This window comes from Pongo pygmaeus, chromosome 14, assembly GCF_028885625.2.
Source record: "Pongo pygmaeus isolate AG05252 chromosome 14, NHGRI_mPonPyg2-v2.0_pri, whole genome shotgun sequence".
NCBI classification, from domain to species: domain Eukaryota; kingdom Metazoa; phylum Chordata; class Mammalia; order Primates; family Hominidae; genus Pongo; species Pongo pygmaeus.
The window spans coordinates 57,546,145-57,566,632 of NC_072387.2; the positions used below are offsets into that span (position 1 = coordinate 57,546,145).

Sequence of the window (20,488 nt, forward strand, 5' to 3'; positions counted from 1 at the left end):
TCATTTTTAAAAATCTCATATGATAGCACACTTAAGATTTGTACATTTCTGGTAAAAGGAATTTGAGAAAAAAATTTTTAATGAAGATGTGTACATTTTACCATACATGAACTTTTTTTTTAAGGAACTAAAATTTTGAATGCTAGTAACACATGCAGAAGTGTTTAGGGGTGAAGTATACTGATGTCTGCTACTTTGAAGTGCATTTAAAAAAGATCGCTAGAGGAATACATGCAATTAAAACCTGTCAATTTTAGAACCTAGGTGGCAAGTATATGGGTGTTTACTGTTCAGTTATTTCAGCTTTTCTGTAGGTTAAAAAAATCCTCATAATATAAAATCCTTCCATGACTCCTTTTTAAATTTTTGATCAAGAGAGCGAAATGTGCCCAGAATGTGCTCTTAGGCAAAATAATGGTAGATAGTAATGAAGTTTTAGTATCTTAACAGCAATTATGAATAAAGATATAGAAAACTGTGTTTCACTAGATTGATAATACATTTGTTAATCTTAGAAATTGGCTATTTGAGATTTTTCTAATCAAATTAAAATTGGAAGTGTGATCTTGCTAATGTTCTTTAAATTACCTCCATTGATTGTCTCTTCATATATCCAGATGAAAAGATTCATCAGCTATATATGATCTAGTTAAAGTCACTTTTAAGGACTGATACAAATTATTGGTTTTTTCAAAAATAAAAAAGGAGACTAATGTGGTCTTCAGAAATAAAAAAAATTACTTGCTTTTAAAACATTATTAAAGTCATGACAATCAAATGGATAGTACTTAGATTAAAAGAGGTTTTTAAAGACATGGCAAATAGTAGTGTGCACATCTAATACAAATCCTGATTCAAACAAGTTTTAATGAAAACAAGACAATGCAAAATTTGAACACTGACTACATATTTGATGATTTAAGGAATTATTGAAGTGTGTGTATGGTAATGGTTTTGTAATTATGTTTTAAAAAGGAGTTCTGTGTTTCAGAGATACATACTGAAATATTTGCTGTGGCTGAGCGCGGTGGCTCACACCTGTAATCCTTGCACTTTGGGAGGCCAAGGCGGGCAGATCACAAGGTCAGGAGTTTGAGACCAGCCTGGCCAATATAGTGAAACACTATCTCTACTAAAAATGCAAAAATCAGCTGGGCGTGGTGGCACATGCCTGTAATCCCAGCTACTCAGGAGGTTGAGGCAGGAGAATTGCTTGAACCTGGGAAGCGGAGGTTGCAGTGAGCCGAGATCGTGCCACCGCACTCCAGCCTGGGTGACAGAGCAAGACTCCGTCTCAAAAAAAAAAAAAAAAAGAAATATTTGCAAATGAAGTTTTGGAATGTCCTAGATGTGTTTCATAATACTACAAGACAGGAAGTGGGGTATAGATGAAACTAGACTGGTCATGAGTTGAAGCTGGGTAATGAGTACATGGGGTTCATTATACTATTATGTTTACATTGGTGTATGTTTGAAGTTTTCCACAGTAAAAGGTTTTAAGAAAGATGTAGGTTAAATTTAACTCTTTCATCATGATCTGAGAATGAAATCATCAGTTATTACGGTGTTTCAGTGAGAAAATATTTTCCAATTATATCTGACTTTAAAACAACTAATAATAATATTAATAAGGTCTCTGTGTTGCCCAGGCTGGTCTCAAATTCCTGGGCTCAGGTGGTCCTCCTGCTTCAGCTTCTTAAAGTGCAGAGATTATAGTCGTGAGCCACTGTAAGAGTGAAAGGCCTTTTTATTTATTTCTTTTTTAAAATTTTCAGATATATCTGACTTCTAACAGAATACTCTAAGGGAGCCTATTTCTTGATTGAGGACTGCTTTTTTTTTTTTTTTTTTTTTTTTGTTAGCATAACAATCTTAGTTGTAGCCTTTTTTTGTACCAAATCTTGTACTGTTTTATACTTCCAGTATCCAAAGAAATGAAAAAAGTGAGCATGGGGGAGAGAAAGAAAAGCAAGGAACTAGATTAAGCATAAATCTTTTGAATTATAAAAAGTTGTCTTTTTTTAAATTTAATATCAGTCATTGAAAATGATTAATAGCACTGTCTTCTTACCATCCTCCTCCCTTCTCACTTTCTCTACCAATATACATTTCTATTATAAATATAGAAGAAAACAAGATTGCTTATTATGTCTTCATAAAATTTCACATTAACATATGGACATTTAAAGTGAACTGAAATAATGCATGTAATTATATTTTTAAGAGCCATTTTTCTGCAGTACAGTTGACATCAAAGAGGGTAATTCAAAGAATTAATTAGTTTTGGCAAAAATATAAAATAACCTAATATCCTGTTCTTATTGTTAAATACAGTCTACGAAATATTTGTTTTTGGTTTCTGATAAGAAATGATAGGATAGTTTTGCAGAGTGATTCCCATGAGTTTCATCTAAAAAAATTCCACCACAGGTTATTTCAAATATCTTATTTTTTTGTCTAATATAGTCAAGTTTAGAAGATAAAAAATCCAAACGTTAAAAATGAAATAGAAGTCTAAATTGGAAAAATACATTTTAGGATATCAGTTCATGAGATAAATTAGTAATTTGGATAAAGTCCAAGTTCTAGCAGAACTTATTTAAATTCTCCTGAAAGGGTACTTAGATGGTTGAGAAGCCAAATATGTGTGGTTGCCTATGGCTCTTCAAGACTATTAACTTTTAAATCAAAATTTTGATGGTGGTATAAACCATATTCATATTACAAAAAAAACTTGAGAAATAGAGAAAAATGATTACATAATCTCACCATCTTGATACAGTTGCTACTGTAATTCTAATATTTTTACCTAACATTTTGTTCATGTGTATGTTTAAAAATACTCCTAAATTCTGGAGTTAAATGACTAAAACTCTTTGGAGTACAGTCAGCCTTCCATTTTTGGGGGTTTCACATCCATGGAGTCAATCAACCGTGGATTGAAAATATTTGAAAAAAAATGGATTGTTGCGTCTGTACTAAATATGTACAGAGCTTTTCTTTTTCATTATTCCCTAAACAATACAGTATCACTATTTACGTAGCATTTATATTAGGTATTAAAGTCATACAGAGATGATTTAAAGTGCACAGGAGAATGTGCATAGGTTATATGCAAATACTACACCATTTATATAAGGAGCTTAAGGTTTTGTGGATTTTGGCATCTTTGGGGATCCTGGAACCAATCTCCTGTAGAAACCAAGGAACAACTGCATATGATAGTCTTGTGGTTTCAGATATGGGTCTGGAGACATACAGTTTTTAGTTTGAATTGGACACATCAAAAAACCACATCAAAACACATTGGATTTCGGCAGGGCATGGTGGCTCACACCTGTAATCCCAGCACTTTGGGAGGCCTCGGTGGGTGGATCATTTGAGGTCAGCAGTTCGAGACCAGCCTGACCAACATGGTGAAACCCCATCTCTACTAAAAACACAAAAAATTAGCTGGGCATGATGGCAGGTGCATGTAATCCCAGCTACTCGGGAGGGTGAGACAGGAGAATTGCTCTACCCAGGAGGCAGAGGTTGCAGTGGGCCGAGATCGCACCATTGCACTCCAGCTTGGGTAACAAGAGCGAGACTCTGTCTCAAGGAAAAAAAAAAGACATTGGATGTTGGATGTCTCAATCTAAATGTACATATTTTTCCTATCGGTACTTCAGTTATGGTATTGGTGTAATCCAAGATGTAATCCTGCTTTGCATTTTTCCACATGCATTTTGGACAAAAAGAGCTGAAGTTTCAAACCGCAGACCAAGCTTATTCTCATGAGCTATCTACCTTAGTTTCTAGGTCTAAGCTGTTGTCATTATATAGATAACAAATCTAGGTGAAATTAACGGATATGAATAATAAGGTTAAGGAAGAAAACTAGCAGAATACACGTATAAGGAAACAAGAACAGATTCAGAATTATGTCAGCGGCTGAGTGAGAAAGCACCTGATAGTGTTATGGACTGAATGTTTGTATACCCCTCAAAATTCATACATTGAGCCCTAACCACCAATGTGACAGTATGTGGAACTGGGGCCTTTGGAGATAATTTGGCTTAGAGGAGAGCATGAGGATGGGGTCCCCCATGATCAGATTAGTGTCCTTATAAGAAGAAGAAGAGACCTGAGCTTGCATGCTCTCTGCCTTGAGGACAAAAGGAGAAGGTAGCCATCTGAGAGCCAGAAAGAGGGTTCTTACCAAAAAGCCAACCATGCTAGCACCCTGATCTTGGACATCTTGGCCTGCATAACTGTTAAAAATTATGTCTGTTGTTTAAAGCACCCAGACTATGTTATTTTGCTGTAGTAGCCTAAGTTGAGTAGGACGGTAATTGGTACTAAGAAATGGGTGACTGCTATAACAAGTACCTAAAAATGTGGAAGTAGCTTTGGAACTGTGTAATGAGTAGAGGCTGGAAAAGTTTTGTGGTGTGTCCATAAAAAAAAAATGCTGAGATTGCTGCAACCAGACTGCTAGGGGCAATTCCAGTGAGGGCTCACAGAGAAAAGAGGAGAGCTGGAGAGAAAGCCTCCATCTTCAAGGAGGACACATAAATAATCATGAACAGAATGTCGTTTGAAACATTGGTGATAGGCCATTCTGATGAGGTCTCAGATGGAAATGAGGAGCATGATTTGGACAATGGAGAAAAGGCAATCCTTGTAATAAAGTGGCAAAGAATTTGACTGAATTATGCTCATGTTCCAGTGTTTTCTAGAAGGCAGAACTTGTGAACTGTTAAATTGGGTATTTAGGTAAAGAGATTTCTAAGCCAAGTGTTGAAGGAGCAGTTTGTTTTCTCTTCACTGCTTATTCAGGTTGAGCATCCCTAATTTAAAAATCCGAAATATAAAAAGCTCAAAAATCTGAAACTTTCTGAGCTTTGGCATGATGCCACAAGTGGAAAATTCCATCATGTGATGGGTTGCAGTTAAAATAGTCAAAACTTTGTTTCATGCACAAAATTATTTAAAATATTATGTAAAATTACCTTCTGGCTATGTAAATTACCTTATGTAAAATTACCTTCTGGCTATGTAAGATGTATATAAAACATAAATGAATTTCGTGTTTAGACTTGAGTTTCATCCCTAAGATATTTCATTACGAGTAAGCAAATATTCCAAAATCTGAAAAAAATGTGAAATCTTAAACACTTTTGGTCCCAAGCATTTTGGATAAGGGATACTCAACCTGTAGTAAAATGTAAGGAGAGAGAAATGAATTGAAGAAAGAGAAATGAATTGAAGCAAAAAGGCACCAGAACTTAAAGATCTGGAAAATTCTCAGCATGTCCATATTACAGAAATGAGAAAGAACATTTGGAAGGGAACATCAAAGGTGTGGCTGGCTGACCGTTTGCTAAGGAGATTAGCGTGGGTGTAAACCATGGACCTAATAGCCATCTCAACCGAAGCCAGGAATAGAGACTGAATTATATTAGAAACACTGCCAGCTGAGATTAAAGGAAATAGAGAACATGGGATGGAATGAAGGAAGACTGCGAACACGCATGATCATTTCAGAAAAGGGAGAGGGACTCCAAAGGCAATTCAGAGGTCATCAGGGCTGCTACTCCCACTACAGACCCAAAGTGCATGGGCCCAAAGGGCAAGGCCACTTCCACCTCAGCTTTAAAGGGCAGGACTGCCCCGCAGCAGAGCCTCATGGGAAGGTCCCTGTGAGAGTGCTGCATGGTCAGGTCTCCACCAAGCAGAAGGGACAGGTCACCTCACTGAGCCATGGGAGTGATGCTGCCATTTCAGTATCTGGAAGGCAGGACCGTCACCCCAGTGGATATGGAAAGCAGAGCATTGAATCAAAGATGATGATTCTCAAGCCTTAAGATCTAACGGTATTTGCCTTGGTAGGTTTTGGACTTGCTTGGGACATGTCACCCCTTTCTTTCATCTGATTTCTCCCTTTTGGAGTGGGAATGTCTGTCCTGTGCCTGTCCCACCATTGTCTTTTGCAAATACATAACATATCTGGCTTCACAAAAGCTGGAAAGGAATTTTGCCTCAGGATGAATTGCACCTCTACCTTCACCCGTATCTGATTTAGATGATACTTAGATGAGACCTTGGACTTTAGAGTTGATATTTCCGTGAGTTAAGACTTTGGGGGCTGTTGGGATAGAATGAAAATGACACTAATTTTGGAAGGTCAGGGGCCGAATATTATAGACTGAATATTAGTGTCTCTCCAGAATTCATATGTTGAACCCCTAACCCCCAAAATGATAGTATTAAGAGGTGGAGACTTTGGGAAATAATTACTGAAAATAGTTAGGCTTAGATGAGGTCATGAGGGTGGAGCTCCCATGATGTGATTAGTGTTCTTATATAAGAAGAGTAAGAGACACAAGAGCATCCTCTCTCCCTCATGTGAGGCAACAGCAAGAAGATAGCCATCTGAAAGCCAGGAAGAGAGGATCCTTACCAAGAACCAAATTTGCCAGCATCTAGATCTTAAACTTCCCAGCCTCCAGAAGTGTGACAAATAAATGTCTGTTGTTTCAGTTACACACTTGTGGGTTTTTTTTAAATAGCAGACCAAGCTAAGACAATTTGTAAATGTTTTCTCCCATTCCATAGATTACCTCTTTACTCTGTTGATTGTGTCTTCTGATGCACAAAAGTTTCTAAGTTTGATTAAGTCCCATTTGTCTGTTTTTGCCTTTGTTATGTGTGTTTTTGCTGTCATATCCAATAAATAATTGCCAAATCCAAAATCATGAAGCTTTTCTCCATGTTTTCTTCTAGAAGTTCTATAGTTTGGTTCTTACATTTGGATCTTTAATCCATTTTGAGTTAATTTTTGTATATAGTGTAAGATAATCCAAATTCATTCTTTTGCATGTGGCTATCCAGTTTTTCATACATCATTTGTTGAAGAGACTGTCCTTTCCTCTTGGCACTCTTGTTGAAGATTATTTGGTCATATATGCTAAAGATTTATTTCTAGGCTCTCTATTCTATTTCACTAGTCTGTGGTCTTCCTTTATGCCAGTACCACACTGTGTTGATTCCTGTGGCTTTGTAATATGTTTTGAAATCAGGAAGCGTGAGTCCTTCAACTTTGTTTTCTTTCAAAATTGCTTTGGCTATTTGGGATCCCCTGAGATACTAGAATTTCAGAATGGATTTTTCTTTTCCTGCAAAATAAGCTATTGGTATTTTGATAGGGATTGCATTGAATCTGCAGATTGCTTTGGATAGTATGGACATTTTAACAATATGAAATCATTCACTTCATGAACATGGGGTGTTTCCACATTTATTTGTGTTTTTAATTTCTTTCAGCAGTGTTTTGTAGTTTTCAGTGTATGGCTTTCACTTCCCTGATTAGGTTTATTCCTAAGTATTTTATTCTTTTGGTTGCTATTGTAAATGGAATTTTTTTATTTCTTTTTCAAATTTTCATTGTTATATATAGAAACAATGGGGTTTTATGTATTGATTTTGTATTCTGCAACTTTGCTGAATTCACTTATTAGTTCTAACAGGTTGTGTGTGTGTGTGTGTGTGATCTTTAGGGTTTTCTACCTATAAGATTATATTGTCTGTGAACAAAGGTAATTTTATTTCTTCCTGTCCAGTTTAGATGCCTTTTGTTGAGGGAAGTCAGGGACCCCGAATGGAGGGACCGGCTGAAGCCATGGCAGAAGAACATAAATTGTGAAGATTTCATGGACATTTATTAGTTCCCCAAATTAATACTTTTATAATTTCTTACGCCTGTCTTTACTGTGATCTCCAGACATAAATTGTGAAGATTTCATAGACACTTACCACTTCCCCAGCCAATACCCTTGTGATTTCCTATGCTTGTCTTTAATCTCTTAATCCTGTCATCTTCGTAAGCTGAGGAGGATGTATGTCACCTCAGGACCCTGTGATGATTGCATTAACTGCACAGGTTGTTTGTAGAGCATGTCTGTTTGAACAATATGAAATCTGGGCACCTTGAAAAAAGAACAGGATAACAGCAATGTACAGGGAACAAGAGAGATAACCTTAAACTCTGACCGTCAGTGAGCTGGGCAGAACAGAGCCATATTTCTCTTCTTTCAAAAGCAAATGGGAGAAATATCGCTGAATTCTTTTTCTCAGCAAGGAACATCCCTGAGAAAGAGAATGCATCCCTGAGGGTAGGCCTCTGAAATGGCTGCTTTGGGGGCGGCTGTCTTTTACAGTCGCAGCTGTGGGATGAAATAAGCCCCAGTCTCCCTCAGAGCTCCCAGGCTTATTAGGATGAGGAAATTCCCAACTAATAAATTTTGGTCAGACCAGTTATCTGCTTCAAACCCTGTATCCTGATAAGATGTTATCAATGACAACATGTGCCCGAAACTTCATTAGCAATTTTAATTTTGCCCCGGTCCTGTGGTCCTGTGATCTCGCCCTGCCTCCATTTGCCTTGTGATATCTTATTACCTTGTGAAGCATGTGATCTCTGTGACCCACACCCTATTTGTACATTCCCTCCCCTTTTGAAAATCGCTAATAAAAACTTGCTAGTTTTGCGGCTTGGGGGCATCACGGAACCTGCGGACATGTCTCCCCCAGACACCCAGCTTTAAAATTTCTCTCTTTTGTACTCTGTCCCTTTATTTCTCAGACCAGCCGACACTTAAGGAAAATAGAAAAGAACCTACATGACTATCAGGGGCACGTTCCCCCGATACCTTTTATTTCTTTTTCTTGCTCAGTTGCCCTGGGTAGAACTTCTAGCACTGTGTTGAATAGAAATAGGAAAAGTGAGCATCCTTGCCCTTTCCTGATCTTAAAGGAAAAGCTTTCAGTCTTCCACCATTGAGTGTGATCTTTCCTGTAGGTTTTTCATATATGGCCTTTATTATGTTGAGGTATATTTCTTCTAGTATTAGTTTATTGAGTTTATTTTTATTATGAAAGGTGTTAAATTTGTCAGATGCTTTTTCTATAGCAGTTGAGAATGATCATGTGGTAACTTTAACTTTTAAAAATAATTTTTGAAGGATAATATACATAAAGAAGTGCATATATAATCAGTATACAGCTTAGTGAATAACTTAATGGTAATCATCACATAATAGCCCCCCAGGTCAAGAACAGTACCCTCACCCCAGGAACTGCCTTCATGCTTTGCCCGTGTTCCCATCCTTTCTTCCTTGTCAAAGGGAACCACTGTCCTGACTCTTAACACCATAAATTGGTTTTATCTGTTTTTGAACCTCCTGCAAATAAAATTGTGCAGCCTGTATTCTTTTGTGTGTTTTTCATGCATGTTGTGTTTGTAAGATTTATCCATGTTGTTTCCTGTATCACTAGTTCATTGATTTTCATTGCTGCATATAGTCCATTGAATGAAATAGCCACAGTTTATTTACAAAGGACATTAAGGGCCATTAACAAATAATGGCTTCTATGAACCTTCTTGTATCTACCAGTAATCTAATAGCTGGATCATAACTGGGTCATAGAGGATGCATATATTCAACCTTGGTAGATAATGTCAAACTTTTCCTAAGTGATTTACGAATTTTCATTTCTGTTCCATATGAGTTTGCCTCCATAACTGCATTACCACTTGATATTGTCAGTCTTTTTCATTTCATTTTCCACTTTTTTTATTTTCGAGACAGGATCTCGCTCTGTCACCCAGGCTGGAGTTCAGTGGCATGATCTCGGCTCACTGCAACCTCCACCTCCCAGGTTCAAGTGATTCTGCTGCCTCAGCCTCCCGAGTAGCTGGAATTACAGGCGCCTGCCACCACACTCAGTTAATTTTTGTATGTTTAGTAGAGACAAGGTTTCACCATGTTGGCCATGCTGGTCTTGATCTCCTGACCTCAAGTGATCTGCCTACCTCAGCCTCCCAAAGTCCTAGGATTACAGGCATGAACCACTGCACCCAGCCACATTTCTACTTTTGTGGAGAGTATATTCAAGTCTCTTGTTATTTTTCTATCTTTTTTTAAAAATCAATTTGTAGGAGGCTGATATATATTCAGAATATATGCTCTTTGTTAGTTGTATATGTTGTAAATACCTTTTTTCAGTTTGTGACTTACCTTTTCATTTTCTTAAAGCTTTTTAAAAGAAATTACAATTCTTAATTCTAGTGAAATCCAATATCTCTTTTTTCTTTATGTTTTAAGAAATATATTTTATATCCTGTTAAAGAAATCTTTCTCTGTCCCAAGGTTATGAAGATATTCTTCTGCGTTATCTTTTAGAACCTTTTCTTTGGTTTAACCTTGTATATTCAGATCTGCAACCTCTCTGACATTTAAAACAACATTGTTTAATTTGACACTAATTAAAATATTAGACCTACAAAAAAAAAGTTGCAAGAATAGTACAAAGATATCCAGGTTTTTTTCACCCAGAGTCTGCAACTGTTTATTTATGTATTTTACAAGCTTCTACATGGAGCGCTGATCCAAACATTAATATTTCACATTATTGCTACATAAATAAATGTTGATATATCAACAGTGATATGCTGGAGCTATCTTAACTTGTGTACAAAAGTTGGTTGTTAAAATTTGGGAATTTGCAGGTCAATTTTAAATCATTGGTAGTTTGAAGTGGGCTGTGGCAGGGAAGTATTTACTCCATGGATGTTAACACATGCTGTAAGTTATTTCTATTCTTTTTAAAAATACATCAAATGTTACATTATAAAAAATAAAAATAAATATATAACTAAAACTAAGAGGCTATTTGAGGTCACAAGATAAGACTAGAATGTAGAAAGTGAGTAGTAACAAAACTAGAAGTAATTTATTGAAGGAAGAAGCTGACAGTATTCTCTACACAAGGAATGAAAGGAATGTCTGGTTTCTAAATGCCAGCATTTGAGTTGCAGGGTAAAAGTTTTGAATTTGCAAGCTTAAATAAAACCAGTTACTTTGCATGTGATAGATATGGCCATACAATAAACCAATTTATAAATGAAACTTTAGTGTGTTCTAGTTTTAAAAATACTAAAATTAAAGATAATACCTCAGGCAAATTGACCAATGGGTTGAAAATTTTAAAAAGATAATACCTTAAGTGAAATGGTAATATTGAAATGTAGCATGTGGCTCTGTACCCAGTCTCTAATAGCACTAGTATTGGAATGAACTTGAAGATTCAGAAGAAAATCTGTATTTCTATTTGTAAAATTACCAGTCCATCTCTTGAACCCAAACTGTGGTTGTATCTTCATCGTTACATTCTAAAATTTAAATAATAATGGCGGCCTGCAGTTTTAGCTAAACCTAGTACATAGAATATTGCAAATAGAATAAAATGACAAAATTTAAATGGCTCAGTAGTTTTTATTTTTTTTTAATTTATTAAGAAAATTGAATTACCTACAAAATCTCTCTTGTTAATCCCAAATTAGCTTCCTGGAAATGTTTCTTACACTAACTGTTGTGATATGCAAGTGGGAGAAATAATACATTTATTCTTTCTCATAATTCTTTGCATATTCCACAGAGCAACATTATTTGACAAGATTTAAAGTACTTAGTGATTTTATTGGACTTTAGTATAGCAATACAGGTTATACCAGAAGTTAGATTTGCATTAGTTTATATATAAACATTATGTTTAAAGAATATGCATTTTCATGAGACAAATAATATAAAATGGCTCATTTTACATTATTGTGGTATTAATTATGAAATCTTCAAGCAGATACCTATACTGAATGATTTTTAAAACCTTGTAGTAGTTGTTATATATCTACATGAAAAATTATTTTCAATCTAAATCAACTTGTGAGATTCAGCAGTCAAGATTTTAGATAAATAACATGAATTTAATCTCTTATAAAAGTTAACCCTCTTGACACTACTGAATTGCAGAATGCTGTAAACATTCCAAAATGTTTATTTTTCAATATATATTCAGTGTATTTATGATTATACTCAATTTGCTTATCTTGAAATATAATTTGCTGATGTTTTATTGGTTAACATTGTATATGATAGACTAATATTGCTTACATCATCTTTTACTTTTCTTTTTGTATGTGATATTGTGTGTACAGTTAAAGATTTCTAAATATGTTTTTTCGTTGAAATTATTGATTTATTGTAAATAGGTATCACTTAGAAAAGAGTAATACAATCAAATAAGTAATATAAGAGCTTGAAACTTCAAACTTGAAGGTTCTTACCCTAATCCTGAGCAAATTTTTCTACCATTGTGTTTTGTCTGAGGAATCAGTGAAAAATCATAATTATTCTTGTGTAGTTCCTAGAGACAGATAGGGTGATGAGGGGGATTGAGTCTTCATAATTACCTTGTCTGCCCATAGAAAAAATTAGTGACAGTTGCCTCATTCAATCACTGTATTTTAGTGCCTATCCCAGTGTTTAGATTAAGTAGTGGTGGTTAAGTTAAATAAAATATTATATAGAGATGGAAGGGGTGGAGAGACAGACATAGAATTTAAATAGAGCCTGCTGGTATTCGCTTTAATATATCATATAAACTTACTGACTACTTTGACAACAAAGTAATTTGAATTGTAAGAAATGTATTTCCTTAAATGGCTTATTGATTGGATAAAAAAGTAGTCAACAGAGTATTCTAGAATTTCCTTTGACAAGAATATCTCTTTAGGTTAAAGAATGAAACATCTTGAATGTACAATGTTTTACTATATTTTAAGGCTGTACTTACAAATGACTATATATGTTTTGTTTTTCAGAGTTGGAGCATTATTCAGTATATTAATGTCTTATTGATAATGGCAGAACATCCACCACTACTGGATACAACTCAGATCTTAAGTAGTGATATTTCTCTTTTGTCTGCCCCTATTGTAAGTGCAGATGGAACACAACAGGTAAGAAAACTGAAATGTTTATTTCTTTATGTCTAATACACATGTATTTATGCAAAATTTAAAACAAATCACAATAGTGAGTTCCTGTTAATTCGTGTTTTAAATTCCCAGTTCAAAATGTTGTTCAGTTTTATAAGATGATAAAAATAATGAGACTGTTTTTGAAGTCTCTTCTAAAATATCTTGCTAATTAATGGTCAGATTTCTTATGTGTATATTTAGTTGCCATTCAAGTTGTTTTTGTTTTCCTTTAGACAAATAGTGTGCTAGTCCCTGAGTTTAGCCTTGTACCTTAATGATTATTATAAATCATTTCAAATCATTATGAAATTATGATTTTTGCCTACATTATATAATAATAAAACGTTGTCTTTTCCTTCCCATTCTCCTCTCCCTTCCAAAAGTAAATACACAATTCCTGAAAAGCTGACAGATTTTTTTCCCCAGCCCAGGTCTTTATTTAAAATGTTGTGGTTGCACTGATTTCACTATTCCCACAGTAATCCTAAAAGGGATAGGAATAATAAGCTTTCACAAGTACTTGTTATGGGCCAGGCAATGTGCTTCATTCTCATAACTATCTTAGATGGTAGGTATTTTAACAGTGGGTGAGTAAACAAACACTAAAAACATAATAAATGATAATGAGGAAGAGAAGGAACAGTTTAGGTGCCCATTATGTAATAAACATTGTGCTAAGAGCTGTATGATCTCATTTAATTCTTTCAACAATTCTGTGAGGTAGGTACACCTGCCCTTATTTTGCATATGAAGCAAAATGAGTTTCAGAAAATCTTAAATAACTTGTTCAGCATCACACAAAGCTTGTGCTCCTAACTGTAACTCATACTGCCTCCTTGGGAAACTTAAAAACAAGAAAGTCAGATTTTCTTACTTTATAAACTTAGTATCTATAGTAGGCAATTATGATTTGCTTACAAGATAAAGGGCTACTATTGAAAAATTAGTAGCAATTGGCTTGGGCTCTAAATTTTCCTGTTCTGTGTAAACATGGCAAAAAATGTTGTGTCCTGATTTTAATTTTGGTACGTGCTCTTATCCCAGCAATTTCATTCCACAAACTTGCTTTTCATGGTCAAATTTAAGTCTGCTAAGATTTTCTACTCACAAAAATAGTAGATGTGGCAGGTATTCATTTGCTTTATGAGGCTGTCCAAGTGTCTTCAGTTATCATTTGTTGCCTCAGGCCAGTCAATAGTTTCAACTTGTTGATAATCTAATGTATAAAAGAATCTATTAAGCAGTTAATTACATTACATTGATATAGTTGCTATAGTTGTATATTCTGTTAAGGGGAAGACAGCAAGCTGAAATAACTCCATGATGCCATCTCAAGACTTTTCTCTCCTTGCCCCAGAAGGAAATTTGGTTAGCAGAATTTTCTTGAAATCTTGAAGGCACCATGGCTATCGTGTCACAGTAATGGTGTAGATGACTATAGAGAAAGGATCTTGGAATAGAAGAATCTACTAGCAAGATTTAAAGGAGCAGGTGGAGTTAGGAGGTCTAGGGACAGGTTTTTTGGTAGAGTTTAAAAACAAACAGATTTCAGGAAGTGTAGAGTAAAGCCTTGAATTCTAACTAGCAGGTTGCGTGTAGTTCGGTAGGGAGAGAGCTAAACACGAGTGGAAGAAAACACTGGACTGGCCTGATAGATTTGGATTTGATTTTGGTTGCCGAAGACAAGTTATTTAACTTCTATGAGTATGTTTGCTTCTCTAGAAAATGGAGGTAATAATATCTTAAAGTAATTATAGCTATGTGGGTGAAACGAGCCTGAAGGAACTCAGTAAATGTTTGCTGAATCCTAAGTAAAGCACTCAATAAATGTTTAGAAGACTGAAGAAACTTTAGATATCCCAGTCAGGATTTCAATAAATAGAGATAGTTATAATAAGCAGTGGATCAGAAAACGTGGAGATAGTTATGAAGGATGCATATGAAGTGTAAAGAGTGAACCAATAGCTATCATAGAATGTAAGGGACTATATACAAGGCAGATAATAATTAGAGGTGGGAGTGCAATAAACTTGACACCAGACATTTCTTTGTCTTAACACAAGAACTTATTGATATGCCAAGTTATAGCTTACCTATGGAGATATGACACAACTTGGTTGATGCCTGTTTAACCACAGACTAAAAGACTGTTCCTGACAGATGGAAGTGTCATGCACAAGCATGATATTAAAAATTCAAGACGACATATTTTGTCCCTTGTCTTGACTTTTCTTCAGAATATTATGCTATATGGAATGATTTCTCTTCTACTCTTGGGATCAAATTAATTTTCCTGTAGCTGGCTATTAAGATTATCTGTCTCCTCATTAATATTTTCTGGTTTAATACAGTAAACATTTCCTACTGTATCATATTACACGCAGTGGGTCTTTTGGCTTGTGAATCATAATAGAGGGAATTGCTCCTGATGTCACTGCTAGGGTTGCCTTTAGGGAGGCTGTAATAGTCATTTATTATTCATTTTGACAAGCAGCTTATGAACCTTTTTTTGTGGTTATGGAATCTGCCTCCCTTTTTCATTATTAAAATAGACTTTATTTTTAGAGCAGTTTTAGGCTTATAAGAAAAATTGAGCAGACAGTACAAAGTTCTCACATACCACCTCTTCTCCATAGTTTCTTCATTTATTAACATCTTATATTAGTGTGATATATTTGTTACAATTAATGAACCAGTATTGATGCGTTATTATTAAGTAAGGTCCATAGGGTTCACTCTTGGTGTTGTACAACAGTTCTTCAGGTCTTAACAGATGGGTAATGTCATATATCATTACAGTATCATACAGAATAATTTCACTGCCCTAAAAATCCCGTGCTTCACCTTTTCATTCTTCCTTTACTCCCCCCAAATCCTTGGCAACCACTGATCTTTTTACTATCTCTCTATAGTTTTGTATTTTTAAGAATGCAATACAGTATGTAGCCCTTTCAGACTGGCTTCTCCCACTTAGCAGTATGGTATAGATAATTTCTTTCCATGGCTTAATAGCTCGTTTCTTTTTCATTATTGAATAATACTTCATTGTATAGATGGACCAGTTTGTTTATTCATTCATCTGTTGAAGGACATCTTGATCACTTCCAGCTTTAGGCTGTTATAAATAAAGCTGCCTTAAACCATGTGCAGATTTTTGAGTGTACATAAGTTTTAATTCACTGGATAAATACCTAGGAACATGATTGCTGGATTGTGCGGTAGGACTGTGTTTAGCTTTGTGAGAAACTACCAAACTGTCTTCTAAGGTGGCTGTACCATTGTACATTCTTTGTCACATGATTGACTTGAGATATCTTTTCCTGATAGCAGAAGGAAAGCCTGTATGAATGTGTGTGCCCTGTTAGAACCTCCAAACCAGTTTTACAGAACATAAGCTTCAAGCGCAAGTGGAATGCTCAGTTCTATTCTCTATTGCCACCATCTAAAGAAAATTTCAGATGTTTTAGTTTCTTGTGTGGTTTAGCAGTTTACTAATTTGTCTTCTCTTAATTTCTACTTACTTACCTTCCAAAAGGATTGAATGCATTTAAAGTTTCAGTTAAGACCTTTAAAAACTTAGCCTGCCTGTTATACATCTTTATTAGTACCTTCTCGATTGCATTAATCTTTTAAAATTATTATTTTTATAACTTCCCGTCTCATTTGTACTCATGGGATTTTAATTTACGGAAGTAACTTAAGAGATGGCACAGAGAGGCTAATGCCATTGAAAGAAGATTTTTATTACTTAAATTTCCCAAAGAAGGGGACGTATCATGTCATACAGGTAGGGCCAAAGGAGAAGCAGCATGTTCTGGTCAGGAGGCAGAAGAAGGCATGAGGAGAAAGCCTGGACCAAACCTTTTGTTGGGGTTTTCACAGGAAAGGCAAGGTGAGGTAAATAGTGTTGGATTGGCTAGTTTTAATAATTCTGACCATCTTTGGGCTGTAAGGGTGATCCCTGGTAGCCCAGTACCTGGCCTGGGATGGTTTAGGGTAGGGTGAATATTGGTTTGGTGTGTAAAAGTTAGATAAGGTGGTTGGCACTATAGACTTGGGATTGGATGGTTTGCATATAAGAAGTATGCCTCTTGCCAAGGCTTTTGTTAATCTATAAGAATTGGCTATCCCTACAAGGGGCCGTCTCTCCCCAGCAAGTGAGGTCACAGGTGCCAGAACATCAGGAATACAGAAAATAAGAAAATAGGGTTAATATAATTGGCCCTGTGATGAGTGGATGCCATTGGACAAATAAAGAATCTAAGAAAACACAGAACGTGCCCTCAGCTTTTTAAAACCTGTTTTAAATCATGAAGTATAACATATATTTATAGAAAAGTACGTAAAATAGGCATGAAATATAGCATATGATTATAAGGCATAAATCTTGTAACTACAAGCCAAACTAAGAGATATAATACGCCAATACCCTAGAAATTGCTTGTATGTTTCTTCCACATCATAACACCCTCTCTCCTTCAAGGTTACCACTATCCTGACTTTTATGATAATTGCTTAATGACTTTTCTCTGTAGTTTTATCTATATATACTTCACTATACAACAATACTGTAGTTTTGCCAATTCTTGATATTTACATAAATTAAACTTGATTTAACTATTCTTTTGTGACTTGCTGGTCTTATTCAATATTGTTTTAAAGATTTTGAAATTTGTTCTTTTTAGTTTGCAGTGTCAGATTCTATTATGTATGAATATAACTCAATGTATTCATTTATCTCTTCTCTTCTTGATGACCATCTTTGGGGTTTCTAGTTTGGGATTATCATGAACAATGCTTTTTTTCTTTGATTTATCAAACCGTTAATCAAACTGTTAATATATATTCTGGCCACAAGCTGTTAGTCAGTCATAAGTGTAGTGAATATTCTCTCCTGTTCCCCTGTTCTGGTTGTCTTTTCACTCTCTTTGATGTCTTTTTTTTTTTTTTTTTGAGACAGGGTCTCGCTCTGTCACCCAGGCTGGAGTGCAGTGGCGTGATCTCGGCTCACTGCAACCTCTGCCTCCCAGGTTCAAGTGATTCTCCTGCCTCAGCCTCCCAAGTGGCTGAGATCACAGGCGTGCGCCACCACACCAGGCTAATTTTTGTATTTTTAGTAGAGATGGGGTTTCACCATGTTGGCCAAGCTGATCTCGAACTCCTGACCTCAAGTGATCCACCCGCCTCGGTCCCCCAAAGTGCTGGGATTACATGCGTGAGCCACCGGCGGCTGGCCTCTTTGGTATCTTTTGATGGACAGTCTTTTATTTTAGTGTGGTCAGATTTACCAGTTCTTTTCTTCTAGAGTTAGTGTTGTGTTTCTTCTCTCTCTACAAAAAAATTTAAAATTTAGCTGAGTGTGATAGTATATGCCTATAGTCCCAGCTACTCAGGAGGCTGAGGTGGGAGAATCACTTAAGCCCAGGAGGTCAAGGCTACAGCAAGTCATGATTATACCACTGTACTCTGGCCAGGGCAACAGAGCAAGACCATGTCTCAAAAAAAATGTTTAAGGTATTTATGAACAGGAATTCCCTATACTGAGGCAATGAAAATATTTCTAAAAATATATTCTAAAAACTATACTTGTGTGTTGAACATTTTATTCCAAAATCTACTGGAGTCGATTTTTGTGAACTGTATCAAGCATAGGTCCAATTTGACTGTTTTTCCATATATGTATATACTTAATTATTTCAGCACTGTTTATTGAAAAATCTGTTGTTTTCCTGTTGCTCCACAATGATACTTTTGTCATGTATCTATGATACATTGTTACAGATATGATCAAATATCTGTCACATATTTGTAGGGTTATTTATGGATTTTTTTTTTTTGAGACAGAGTCTTGCTGTGTCGCCCAGGCTGGAGTGCAGTGGTGCGATCTCGGCTTGCTGCAAGCAAGCTCCGCCATGGGTTGACACCATTCTCCTGCCTCAGGCTCCCAAGTAGCTGGGACTACAGGTGCCCACCACCACACCCGGCTAATTTTTTGTATTTTTAGTAGAGATGGGGTTTCACTGTGTTAGCCAGGATGGTCTTGATCTCCTGATCTCGTGATCCGCCCGCCTCGGCCTCCCAAAGTGTATTTATGGATTTTTAATTCTCTTTCATTGATCTGTTTTATTATCCCTGTGCCAAGAATACACCAAGTCTTGGTATCTGGTAAGCAAACCATCCCACCTTATTCTTTGAGAAGGTCTTGGTATTCTTGGGCCTTTACATTTACATGTAGATTTTAGAATTAGCTTATCAGTACACACACACACACATGCACACACACACAACACCTGCTGAGTTTGATTTGGATTGCCTTGTATCTATAGATTGATTGAGGGAAGAATTGGCATCTTTACAATATTGAATTTTTCAATTGTTGAAGTTGGTATATTCATCCATTTATGTAGGTTTTTAATGTCACAGTGAAGTTTTATAATTTTTCCCATAAAGGTCTTGAATATCTTTTGTTAAATTTATTCCTGGGCACTTGGGGTTTTATATGCAATTATAAGTGTGTGTGTGTGTGTGTGTGTGTGTGTGTGTGTGTGTGTGTGTGTGTGTGTGTGTGTGTGTGTGTGTGTGTGTGTGTGTGTGTGTGTGTGTGTGTGTGTGTGTGTGTGTGTGTGTGTGTGTGTGTGTGTGTGTGTCCTGTTCCTGGTGAGTTAGAAATACAGTTTATTTTTGTATATTGCTTCAATATCCAGCAACCTTGCTATACTCTTACTCATTTTGAGACTTGTTCTTAGTCTCAAAGAGAGTATTTTCAGGATATTATTAAGCATGATGTTTATTATACATTTTTATGGATATTCTTTCTAAGATCTAAAAGGGTAAGCCAGGTGCAGTGGCTGACGCCAGTAATCCCAGCATTTTGGGAGGCTGAGGCGGGCAGATTGCTTGAACACAGGAGTTGGAGACCAGCCTGTGCAACATAGTAAGACTTCATTTATACTAAAAATAAAATTAGCTGGATGTGGTGGCACACACCTGTAGTACCAGCTACTCAGGAGGCTGAGATGGGAGGATCACTTGAGCCTGGGGGGTTGAGTCTGCAATAAGCTGTGATTATGCCACTGTGTTCCAGTCTGGGCAACAGAGTGAGACCCAGTCTCATATTTTCAACGTTTCTAAAATAATGATATATTTTTCCTTCACATTTTGATGTCATAATTTACATTAATTTTAAAATGTTTAACTGTTAGTATATTTCTGGCTAAACCAAATTTCATTGTGATACATTGTTCTTTTAATGTATTGCTGGATTGGGGTATGCTAATATTTTTTCTTGGATTTTATTTTTAGTCTGTGTTCATGAGTGAGACTGTCCTATAATGGGCATTTCCCTAATATCCTGAGTTGGTATCAAAGATGTGCTGAACTAAACTGTGGAGTTTACCCTTTTGTTTCTTATTCTTTGGTTAAATTTGTATTTGTTTAAAATTGTTTCTTCCTCATTTGGTATAACTTGTTCAGTGAAATCTTCTGAACCTAAGTTTCTTTGACTGAAGTATAGAAATGAAGAAGCAAATCAGATGCATACTATGAATACTTCATCTTAAGTTTGGAAGTACATTTTTATAATACTGAGGTAATCTGTGTATATTTGTTATGTAAGTGGTATTAAAA

General features: G+C 35.8%; 1 protein-coding gene across 2 annotated transcripts in view; it reads left to right on the forward strand.

The window, feature by feature from the left end:
- FNDC3A (fibronectin type III domain containing 3A) overlaps positions 1–20,488 on the forward strand; it is a 224,862-nt gene that overhangs the window by 23,813 nt on the left and 180,561 nt on the right. For both annotated transcript variants that reach the window (XM_054445858.2, XM_054445860.2), the window contains exon 2: positions 12,704–12,841. In XM_054445858.2, coding sequence (XP_054301833.1) covers positions 12,743–12,841 — 99 coding nt within the window. In that variant the 5' untranslated portion in view covers positions 12,704–12,742. The remainder of the gene's footprint in view (positions 1–12,703; positions 12,842–20,488) is intronic.